The sequence below is a fragment of the Amblyraja radiata genome, chromosome 38, assembly GCF_010909765.2.
Source record: "Amblyraja radiata isolate CabotCenter1 chromosome 38, sAmbRad1.1.pri, whole genome shotgun sequence".
NCBI classification, from domain to species: domain Eukaryota; kingdom Metazoa; phylum Chordata; class Chondrichthyes; order Rajiformes; family Rajidae; genus Amblyraja; species Amblyraja radiata.
This window is the reverse complement of record NC_045993.1, coordinates 6,136,409-6,148,919: the sequence shown is the minus strand read 5'-3', so window position 1 is coordinate 6,148,919 and position 12,511 is coordinate 6,136,409. Positions and strand designations below refer to the sequence as shown.

The window sequence follows — 12,511 nt, the reverse complement described above, 5'->3', positions numbered from 1 at the left end:
AAAAAGCTGGGTGATATTTTGAGTCTGGACCCTTCTTCAGACTGAAGAAAGGTTCAGACCAGAAGCATCACCCATCCGTTTTCTCCAGAGATGCTGCCCGAACTTCTGAGTTACTCCAACGCTTTGTTTCTATCCCTGTATCTTGTAACTATGTTTTCTCCGAGATTCTACGACCGAGAAACATCTGAACGTCTAACCCTCAGAATTTTGTATGTTTCAATAAGATCACACTCTGTTCTCATAAAGTGCAATAATGCAAATCCAGTTTCAGCTGCTTGTGATCGGACAACGCTCCCACCCCATGAGTCTTGTTTGAGCTGCCTTCAAGACGGATATCTTTTCTTAAATGATAGGGCCAGAACTCTGCATAATACTCGAGGACTGAGCTCGCCAGTGCCCTGCTCAAAAATACATCCCTATGTGTAATCTTCAATTCTGTTATTACACGTTGTATTTTTCACAACCGTTGCTTCCCAGAGTGGCGAGTGCAGTCTCTCAAGTGCACAGTTCTAATCAAAATGCCACCAATTTGTACACAGCGTGGTTCCACAAATGTAGTATGATAACGATCAAATTGCCTGCATAGCAAAGTTAATTGAGAAATTTATGTTAAACAGTACATCAAATTAACTTCCCAGATCTAATTCTTCTGCCTGCAGATGAAGACTCACTTTAAAGCTTCATCTGAAATAGTTAGCTGTTAGATACTCAACTGTTTGGTTCTTAGAGAGCAAGTATGGTGGATAACTTCTTTGGTAGACAAAAATGCTGGAGAAACTCAGCGGGTGAGGCAGCATCTATGGAGCGAAGGAATGGATGACGTTTCGGGTCAAGACCCTTCTTCAGACTACTTTTATCAGTTTGATCTTTTTTTGTTTTTAATCCTTGTTAAAATGTATTCTGTGTGTTCTGTTGCTTTTTATTGGTATGACTATGGCAGATCAAATTCCTCGTATGTTGCAAAACATACTTGGCCAATAAAATATGATTATGATTGAAATTGATCACTAGCTGTTTCCTAACTATGCACTGGTTCACGGAAGCAGAACGGGACTGCCCATCGAACAAGAGTCAAAATGGATCCAAGAAACATTTAAAAGAAGGGGAGCATCATCCCACCAACCTGTTCCATATTAAATTGTGCTGCGGTTATTCATTGCTGCCATGTTGTTTCCTTGTCATAACTCTACGTCGTTTAATTGCTGTGGATAAAATTGGATCCGTCTTGAAAGCTTCAATAGATGAGAATCTACATGGAAGCTACATTTGTTTGAATAGAAAGTTGTACTACTTGAATTTTCTGCTAAATTACTGCTTGATTTGAATAACATATCCCCTTTTATTAAATATCCCCCCGAACATAATTGATTGATTGATTGAATCCTTTATTTGTCATTCAGACCTTTCGGTCTGAACAAAATGTTGTTGCCTGCAGCCATACATGTAATAATAACAACACGCAATAAACACAAATTAACATCCACCATGGTGAGTTCACCAAGCACCTCCTCACTGTGATGGAGGCAAAAGTCTTAGAGTTACTGTCTCTTCCCTCCTCTTCTCCCTCTGCGCTGAGGCGATACCCCACCGGGCGATGGTAAGTCAGTCCTGCGGTTCAAGCTCCGCGGCCCGGGGGTGGTCGAAGCTGCCGTCCTCCAGTCCAGCGGACGCAGCTGTTGCCACGGGAGCTCCGGAAAACAGGCACCAGCCTGTGCCCTGCGAGCTCCCGACGATGTCGTCCACTGGCCCGCGGCCAAACCCCAGATTCAGGTCGCTGCCGCCAGAACGCCGCCTCAGCCACCGGAGCACCGTCTCCGCCCCGCACTGGGCCGCCCACACGGCAGCGTCTCAGCCCCGCACCGGGCTGCCCCCACGGGAGCACCTTCCAGCCAGGAGCCGGTCCGCCCACACGGGAGCACCTTCCAGCCGGGAGCCGGTCCGCCCCCACGGGTGCACCTTCCAGCCGGGAGCCAGTCCGCCCACACGGGAGCACCTTCCAACCGGGAGCCGGTCCGCACACACCGGAGCACCTTCCAGCCGGGACCCAGGCCGCCCTCACGGGAGCGCCTTCCAGCCGGTAGCCGCGCCGCCCGCACAGGAGTGTCTCAGCCCCGCGCCGTCCGCCCTCACCGGAGCGCCGAGTCGTGCCGCTGCCCGAACGTAGCCGCAGCTCGAAGACGGCCAGCCTCGCTGGCTCTACCTCCGGATCCTCGAGATTGGTCGCAGGTTGGAGGCCGCCAGCTCCACCATTAGGCCTCAGCTCAGGCGGGGGAAGAGAAGGGGGATATGACAAAAAAGTCGCATTCCCCCGAAGGGAGAGACAGAAAGCCCTGTTTCAACCCCCCCCCCCCCACACACACATAACACCACCTAATAACCAAAAATTTAACTGAACTAGACCAAAAAAAACACACAAAAAAGTAAAAACAGACAGACTGCAGGCGAGCCACAGCCGTTTCACAGCGCTGCCACTAGTGTTTACTTTGTTCCTTCTAGATTATTAAAGACTTTAGCGTTTGAAATCTGTAATAGCCTCTATGATATGCTTTAGAATACCATCCAAGTAAATCTAATAAATTAACCAAATGTCAACCCCCCCCCCCCCAATCCCAAAGCTCTCAAAGCCTGCTCATAGTTAAGAATATTTCATTGAAAACTAAACTATTATCTATACTTGAGATTTTAATTTTTCTGTTAAGGCTCTTTGACTGTGCCTTTCAAAACACTATCTTTCAACAAATGTGATTGAGATGAGCAGGCCGAGTCCAAATCCAGTTGAACTTGCGCGGAGGGGAATAATTTATATCCTGTTCTTAAGCAATGATTTTGTGGTTTTCTGTCCACTTTCAGTGTTTCTATGTTGCCCTTGTATAAATTCGATATGGGCAACAATGAACGGAAAGGCTGCACCAGTTTGTAAAACAAGTTTAGAATGCGGCAGTATGGAAACCATACTACCCCTTAAGACCCAAGAGAGTGGGATGATCAAAAAATGCTTGCAAAGATTCCAGTTGCTGATTACTTGTCTGAGTATGTAAGGAAGCATTAGGAAGAATGTTGGTGTGATGTCCATTGCATAAAAAGCACGGCAACACCCTTTTTAAGATGAATCATAAGGTCATAAAGGGTCTGTCCTACTTGGGCATCATTTGCGCGTCATGCAGATGGCGCGTGAAGATTTTGTACATACCAAAATCCTGGGGGCGCCGCGTGCAACCGCGCGTCACTGCCTACGTCACGTGCGTGACACAATGCGTGCGTCGTGACGCGTAAATGATGGCGCGCAAATGACGCCCAAGTGGGACAGGCCCTTAAGTTTTCAATGGTTTGATTTCTAAATACGTTTTTCTAGTATTCTGTTTACTTAATTTGATTTGTCGAATATTTAGTAATGAAGATCACTTAATAATTGAAAAGAAAGCTTGTCCTATCGACATCCTCTGTTTGCCTCCCTCCTCAACTCTCCTAATTTCATCTCCTCTTTCTCTTCACGCCCCTCCCCTTCCCCCCCAAAAAACATACTCTCCACCTAATGATGTAAGAATCACATTTACATGGGATATAAAAATCCTGGTATCTTTACCTCGTTTTAAAGCTTAAAATAGGTGTGGCCATGTTTTCTATACCATGGATTAAGTATGGATATCACACTAAGGTTCTTTGTAATGTTCACTGTATACTCCAGACTAATAATCAGCAACGGGAATCCTTGCAACCTTAGTCCATCCCACTCGCTTGGGTCTTAAGGGGTTTCCATACTACCGCATTCTAAATTTGTTTATTTTGTGCAGTCTTTCCATTTACTGCCTGCGCCAAATTTATCCAAAGTTGTTCTCATTGGAATAATTTAAAGCTATCTGGACATTAATACTTGGCATTTGGTAATATATACTTACAGGTGAGACTTTGTTCTGATCTGACCAACGATTTTGATAAGCCATTTATTGCTGAAACCTATTTTGTGATGGCAAAGGAAAAAATAACGTATTTCTTTAATTGAAGCAGCATTTATGTTTAAAGTTTCTCCGACTGGGGAGCAATTTGTATTTTTCAACTAAAGAAAATATGTAAAAATGTAAGGAATAAACTGATGCTCTTTAGAAGTGCTTTTGCCGTCTACTGTTTCAACCACAATGTAACCAAGCCAGGATAGCTCAATTCTCTGCATTGAACTCCATTTTCTATTAATTTTTTGAAAGAGACCATATGTAACTTGCAATTGCTTTCAGCGTTCTATTCACTAGGCAAAATGCTTGCCGCTGTTGGGAGTAAAAAAGCAGATTTTCTCATTGGGTGAAATAAAGATATAAAATTCTTGGGCATGTTAATTTAAATAAGGAATGAATTGGCTACCTGGGAATATTAACGATGCTGTGAGGCTGAGCAGCAGGTGTCTTGCTGACCTTCATATGAACACCACACTGAAAAGCAAATTATAGATTTGTAAGATTCTGTGGCATTTCAACAAAAAGCAGCAACCTTTCTACTGTTTTGAAGAGTTGCATGAGCTATAATCATTTCTCCTGATTCTTTGCAGCTGGAATTTTCTCCACAAACCCTCTGTTGCTATGGGAAGCAGTTATGTACAATCCCCCGGGATGCTACCTATTTCAGTTATCAAAACAGGTAAGATGGTGGCGTTTGAATCAACCTGAAGTATTTTAATATTTTAAATAAATTATTTGATGCGCTGATTTCTACCAGGCCTGGTTTTGTGTCTCTTTAATAATATCATCTAACCTGGTTATGAGCATGTCAAATGATCATTATACTATCAGTGAAAAGAGAAGCAGAGTTAATGTTTGAGGTCTGAAGCCCTTCGCTGGAACTGTCATAGGATCAGACCTGAAATTTTAACTCTGCTTCTCTTTCCACACATGCCTTCCACCATTTTCTATTTTTATTTCAGCATCTGCATTTCTTTCATTTTGGAATAATATTCTGATTATCATATTTTTTTTCCTCTTAATACGGGTTACAGCGAGCACCGAATGTGTGGAGGAAAAATATGTACAATGAGATGGAAATAATTTTCATATGTACCTCATGAGCGTTTTATAGCTTGTTATACCATCAAAATATCTTGATACTTCTGTTTAAATTAAATTGGACAAATGACTGAAAGTTGATGCCATTAAGAATGGGGAACAGTTTAAAAAAAATCTTCATACAGTCTCTGATCGGTTTTAAACAGTCCCTGGGTGAGTAATTTGATGCATGTTAAAAGATTTTCAAAATCGCTTCAGTGAAAGCTTACCATGCAGAATTTGCATTTTAATTATGTGTTGGGCATATTTGATGCTAGATGTATTTACATTCTCTAACCAGATAAAAAAAGAAACAGATCCTTAAATAAAATGTCAGTAAAATATTTTGAGGGATCCAATCGCACTCTGGGATATCAATACATAATTTGGACTAAAGGTGTGGTGCTGCAATATACAGTGCCCTGCATTATGTTTGGAACAAAGACCCATCATTTATTTATTTGCCTCTGTACTCCACAATTTGAGATTTGTAATAGAAAAAATCACATGTGGTTAAAGTGCACATTGTCAGATTTTAATAAAGGCCTTTTTTATACATTTTGGTTTCACCATGTAGAATTTACAGCAGTGTTTATACATGGTTCCCCCCCCCCATTTCAGGGCTCCATAATGTTAATGACACAGCAATGTCATGTAAATGAAAGTAGCCATGTTTAGTATTTTGTTGCATATCCTTTGCATGCAATGACTGCTTGAAGTTTGCGATTCATGGGCATCACCAGTTGCTGGGTGTCTTCTCTGGTGATGCTCTGCCAGGCCTGTATTGCAGCCATCTTTAGCTTATGCTTGTTTTGTGGGCTAGTCCCCTTTAGTTTTCTCTCCAGCATATAAAAGGCAAGCTCAATTGGGTTCAGATCCGGTGATTGACTTGCCCACTCAAGGATTTACCATTTTTTAGCTTTGAAAAACTCCTTTGTTGCTTTAGCGGTATGTTTGGGATCATTGTCTTGCTGTAGAATGAACTGCCGTCCAATGAGTTCTTTGTTTGAACTTGAGCAGATAGGATGTGTTTATACACTTCAGAATTCATTATGCCAGTACCATCAGCAACTGTATCATCAATGAAGATAAGTGAGCCAGTACCTTCAGCAGCCATACATGCTCAGGGGGCCATAACACCCCCACCACCATGTTTCACAAATGAGGTGGTATGCTTTGGATCTTGGCCAGTTTCTTCTCTCCTCCATACTTTGCTCTTGCCATCACTCTGATACAAGTTAACCTTTGTCTCATCTGCCCACAAGACCAAGATGTGGTTGCTCGTTTAAGTGCTTCTTGGCAAACTGTAACCTTGCCATCCTCTTTTTGCGACTAACCAGTGGTTTGCATCTTGCAGTGTAGCCTCTGTATTTCTGTTCATGAAGTCTTCTGCGGACAGTGGTCATTGACAAATCTACACCTGATTCCTGAAGAGTGTTTCTGATCTGTCGGACAGGTGTTTGAGAATTTGTCTTTATTATAGATAGAATTCTTCTGTCATCAGCTGTGGAGGTCTTCCTTGGCCTGCCAGTCCCTTTACGATCACCAGTGCTCGCTGTCTTCTTAATGATGTCCCAAACAGTTGATTTTGGTAAGCCTAAAGTTAGGCTGATGTCTCTAACAGTTTTATTCTTGTTTCTCGGTCTCATAATGGCTTCTTTGACTTTCATTGGCACAACTTTGGTCCTCGTTGATAAACAGCAATAAAAGTTTCCAAAGGTGATGGAAAGACTAGGTGCTGAGAGCTCTCTTATACCTGCATTAAGGAGGCATTTAAACACACCTGAGCAATTACAAACACCCGTGAAGCCATGTGTCCCAAACATTATGGTGCCCTGAAATGGGGGGGGGGGACCATGTATAAACACCGCTGTAGTTTCTACATGGTGAAACCAAAATGTATTAAAATGACTTTATTAAAATCTGACAATGTGCACTTTAACCTCATGTTTTTTTTTCTATTACAAATCTCAAATTGTGGAGTTCAGAGACAAATAAATAAATGATGGGTCTTCGTCCCAAACATTATAGAGGGCACTAAAAGAGGGAATGGCCTTGGGATCCAAAGTTAAACAATGATTCTGTCTAATTGGATGTTAAGAGTTGATGTTCTGGAATTTTGAAAATCTTATGGGTTAGTGTTATCTTTCCAAATCTTTAGTTGGTATTCTAATTGGTAATAGTCATAAGGTTATACAGCATGGAAACAGGCACTCATCCATGCCGAGTAGCCTGCATTTGTTCCATAGCCCTCTAAACCTTTCCTAATCCTGCATCTGACCAAATGTCTTTTAAACGTTGTAATTGTATCACTTTATCTGGCAGTTCATTCCATTTACCCACCACCCTGCAGGAAATCGTGCCCCTCGGGGTTTCTTTTCAATCTTGCCCCTTTCACCTTCGATCTATGCCCTCTTGTTTTATCTCATGGAAAAATATTGCGGACATCCGTCTCATCTTTGCCCACCATATAAACCTCTGAGGTCACGTCTCAGCCGCCTTTGTGGTAGGCAAAACAGTTCCAGCCTATCCAGCATCTTCTTAGAACTCGGGCTCTCCAGTACTGCCAACTTCCTGGTGAATTTGTTCTGCACCCTGTGGGCAACTTGCAAGAAGATAAACGTGGCCAATCCCATTTTATCCTTTGTTGATTGTTTTTATGTAAAAATAACTAAAATGCTTTAGTAATCTGTACATTGCCATGTTTTCTATTATAGTCATTTCATAAACTTTACACACTGAGATATTGTAATTGATTCGTAACTGCTGCTCGAGGGTTGTAAACATAATTTCACCCAGACATTTATTTTTAACAGGTATCACTTCTGCGAAAAATGTTTCAATGAGATCCAGGGAGAAACTGTCTCCTTGGGTGATGACCCTTCACAGCCTCAAACGTAAGTATATTTTCCAGCAGTAATATGGACATTAATAACCATGTTGATACCATTTTACATTGGTGAAATTTGTATTGCATTTGCATTCATTGCCAGTGAAATAAATTCTGTGCTTGCCAGTTCCTAGAGCTAAAGACTTTAATAAAAATCAATAAATGAAATTGCAATAAGATATTGGTATATAGACTAGATATGATCACGTTAAACAATTGCATCACACTGCTATTTCTTGCATTCTATTATATCTTCAGATTTTCATTTATTTTAGGACTATTTCAAAGGAACAGTTCTCAAAGAAGAAGAATGATACACTGGATCCTGAAGTGTAAGTGATTTCTGAAGACAGTGGTTTGTTTTAATCGGGTAACTGTTGACCTTATCCTGAAACTCTAATCCCCGTGCCCAAGTTTCCTGTTGCTGGGATTTAATTTCCATTTGCCGCCTTTTCTGCATCTTTTTTTTTGTCCTGTTTTGTTTTGAAGTTTTTTGCTAATGTACCTGCTGAGCTGGTGTTGGAAATTTATATAGTTAAGGTAGACAACTTTGAGTAAATTGCCAGTAGCAAATGCATAATTGCACAGTCTGAGATTGGCTCTGAAAAGATTATAAAACGGTTTAGCTTTATCTAGTAAATAATTCCTGTTTGATAAATCAAAACCAATCAGTTTATGTTAATAGCAAACATTTTTCTTTTGAGAACTTTTAAGTATTCCTGGTCCTCATTTTAAAGTATATGTGAAATGGATGGACATCTAATCCATTCATTGGTTTTGCTGATGTACCATTGAGAAGGGTGGCTTCCAAGCTGACCCCTTTTCTCTCTAGTAAGCATTTTACTCTAAAGATGCCGTGCTTCACGTTTTCTCCCCGTTTTTCTTAAGGTGAGAGAAGCATATTACCTTATTAACTCCTGTCGGCATCTGTATCATGTTTCTGCAGATTTGTTGAATGTACTGAATGTGGTCGGAAAATGCATCAGATCTGTGTCCTTCACCATGAACTTATTTGGCCCTCAGGGTAAGTTGGATTCTACATACATATGTGCAGAGTTACTTGCATTTGAAGGGGTTTAAAAAAACAACCTGTTTTATTGCATGCAAATAGACCATCCGTTTCAACTTTTTAAGTCCTAGTAACTAGTCGTCTTTTACCTCTTGCAGTTTTGTTTGTGATCCCTGTTTAAAGAAAACCGGGAAAACAAGGAAAGAAAATAAATTCTGTGCAAAAAGTAAGTACACTTGGTTGTGAATTGTGATTGTAAAACCGATGCATCTTTAAAAGCTGTTGTGCTTGTCTAGCAAAACAATGTCTCCCTTTCAAAAAAACAACTATCCTCCAAAGAGATGAGGTTTTGTGGGTGTCTGGTAGAGCTGTGGTTTCTCACCTATTACTTGTATTTAAATCTATCAAAGTTAGACGGTCACTTCCCTTGACATCAATGAAGCATTTGGCCTAGTGTGGCATCAAGAAGCCCCAGAGGATCTGAAGTCAACGAGCATCAAGGGGAAAACGCTTCAGTAGATGAAGTCACACAAGGGAAATGGTTGTGGTATTAAAAGTCACACACCCAAAATATCTTGAGCTGCTTCATTCACTTGGATATGTACATGGATAGAAACGGTTTGAAGGAATATGGGACAAGTGCGAGCAAGTAGGATTGGCTCGGTTAGGCTGAGTTGGGCCGAAGGGCTTGTTTCCTAGTTAAATAGCTCTGACTCCATAAACTTAATGATGTCCTTCTATTAAAAGTTCAAAATGGAGTTATTTGCTTATTATGCAATATTCAAGTCCATTTGCAACTCATCCTATGAAACAGTTCAGGTCTACATTTTCGCAAGATCTAGATATATTCTGTCATGAACGATAAGAAACGTAATATTTGTTAGGCACAAAATGCTGGAGTAATTCAGCCGGACAGGCAACATCTCTGGAGAGAAGGAATGGGTGACGTTTCCGGTCAAGACCCTTCTTCAGACTTCCTTCTCAATGGTACAGCTCCAGAAAAATTCTGTCATGGACGATAAGAAACAGATACCGCTGCAGCTGCTGGAGAAATCAGAGTAACTACGACAACATTGTAGAAGGAACTGACTGGCTATGATGTACATTGCCTGTGAAATGTCCCACTGCTGAATGGTGTGCATCTGATTCTTTTTTTCTTTACAGAAGTGTAACATTCAAATGCAGAGAATGCAGTAACATTGTGTCAAAAACTTTTTGTTTTCCCCTCAGGGTTACCAACCACTAAGCTGGGTATTTACCTAGAAACCCGTATTAACGACTTCCTCCGCAGGCAAAACCATCCGGAGGCTGGTGAGTGCACTGTTCGGGTGGTGCACAGTTCAGATAAAACTGTAGAAGTCAAGTCTGGAATGAAGACGAGGTGAGAGCATCCATTTGCACGATTGTGAATTTAAAAGGTCACTGAAATACAGATATGACAATTACTCGTATATCTATCACACCTTCCACAAAAGAGAAGCATCCGAGGCATGGTAACGAGTATGAATATCTGGGAGAAGGAGATTTAGAGTGCAGGGTAGGGTACAAATATACAGCAGTAGGACTGGTGATTATGTCCACGTCAGCGCAAGTGTTGTTGGCTGTGGCGTGGTTGAGAATGTGACAGGAGAAGATCATTGAATTTAGAAGAGTGGAAATAGTAAAGGCGAATCAGATGAAATACACCCGAAAGCTAGCTAGTGGGAGAAAGGGGAGATGAAAATATCTGCCACTTTCCAGACTGCTGCCGGAATGAATGTGGGTTATATTGTATTCCATTAATAAGGAACATAAGGTGAGGGAGGGGGGATTGGGGGAAGATTTAATAGGAACCTGAGGGGAAACTTTTTTTTTGCACAAAAAGTGGTAGGTATACTGAGTGAGCTGCCAGAGGAGGTAGACTTTCTCAAAGTTTAAAGGACATTTGGATAGGTACATGGATAGGATAAATTTAGCAGGATATGGGCCAAGCATAGGCAGGTGGGACAGGTGCACATGGGGCATGTTGGTCAGCGTGCGCAAGTTGAGCTGAAGGGCCGGTTTCCACACTGTATGACTCTTGGGTTAGCATGCAGCAAAAGCTTTTCACTATGCTTCGGAACACGTGACAATCAGCTAAACTAAACTAAACTCTTAAGAATGGAGTTCATGAGTGGGGCCAGTTACAGTGGGATTGAAAGAGCCTTGCTCACAAAAGAGCCGAGAAGCAGCACAGGCATAGTGGACCAAGCTATCTCTGACAACCTGACCATTGCATAAAATTATATTAAACAAATAAAAGAAAGAAAGATACAAGATCTGCTGGTTCCTGATATCTGAACATTACACTCATCAGAATAATTAGTGGTCCAGGTTATTCCAAACCAATAACAAAACACAATCAAGTTTTCTTTTTAACCCAGATGCACAAACTTTAATCTCCGAGGGCATATGTTTCCTACTCATCTAGGAAACAACATATTTTCTTCTCAAAATCACTATTTTGCACTATTTTTGTGGAATCACACAAATGTATGGATTTGTACCCATCCTTGATGTTGTTGGAATAGAATGTGAGACAAGGGAAGGGCAGTGTGACCCACCAGCGTTAGTGGCTCCAGCTTGGAGGCATCCAGAGGAACGACGGTCCAGTTTTTTTTAATGATGTGTTGAAAACAGGAGAAAGGGTCATTTTTTAAGGAGTCTAATAAAGGCTCCTGACCTGAATCATTGTCTGAGCTTCTCCTCCACAGATACTGAGTTCTTCCAGCACTTTGTTTTTGATCAGAAGTAGTTTGCTGTCTCAGAGGGTGAAATGTTTCAATAAATACGGGACTCGATGGCAGATAGTTTTGTTTTAAATAGTGAATACCTGGGTATGCAGCTTACATTTTATTGTTGCAAAAAAAAGTCCAGATTTTCCCTTTGGATCTTCAGTTATTCTATTCGCGGTTCAACTGAAAAACTTCAGTGCCTACCTATTAGGAAGGCATGTCTGTGATACATAATGAGCATTGAAAGATTGATTACAAAGCATCCAGTTATGCACCCCTTGTTGGTTATGTCCACCTGGCAAAATAACTGGGGATAGACAAAAGTGTTTGAGAAACTCAGCGGGTGCGGCAGCATCTATGGAGCGAAGGAAATAGGCAACGTTTCGGGCCAAAACTCTTTTTCAGACTGTTGCAGGGTGGGGGTGTGGGGGGTGGGAAGAAGAAAGGAAGAGCAGGAGCCAGAGGGCTGAGGGAGACAGCAAGGGCTACTGGAAATTGGAGGTCAATGATCAAGTCGCTGGGGTGCAGACTGCCCAAGCGGAATATGAGGTGCTGCTCCTCCAATTTCCGGTGGTGCTCACTCTGGCCATGGAGGAGGCCCAGGACAGAAAGGTCGGATTTGGAATGGGAGGGGGAGTTGAAGTGCTGAGCCACAGGGAGATCAGGTTGGTTAATGCGGACCGAGCGGAGGTGTTCGGCGAAACGATCGCCAAGCCTACGCTTGGTCTCACCGATATAGATCAGCTGACATCTAGAGCAGCGGATGCAATAGATGAGGTTGGAGGAGGTGCAGGTGAACCTCTGTCGCACCTGGAACGACTGCTTGGGTCCT

General features: G+C 41.8%; 1 protein-coding gene across 7 annotated transcripts in view; it reads left to right on the top strand.

The window, feature by feature from the left end:
- The window catches only part of ep300 (E1A binding protein p300), an 82,983-nt gene that overhangs the window by 54,443 nt on the left and 16,029 nt on the right, over positions 1-12,511 (top strand). For all 7 annotated transcript variants that reach the window (XM_033013254.1, XM_033013255.1, XM_033013250.1 and 4 more), the window contains exons 19-24: positions 4,538-4,626; positions 7,844-7,924; positions 8,193-8,249; positions 8,864-8,941; positions 9,085-9,152; positions 10,157-10,307. In XM_033013254.1, coding sequence (XP_032869145.1) covers positions 4,538-4,626; positions 7,844-7,924; positions 8,193-8,249; positions 8,864-8,941; positions 9,085-9,152; positions 10,157-10,307 — 524 coding nt within the window. The remainder of the gene's footprint in view (positions 1-4,537; positions 4,627-7,843; positions 7,925-8,192; positions 8,250-8,863; positions 8,942-9,084; positions 9,153-10,156; positions 10,308-12,511) is intronic.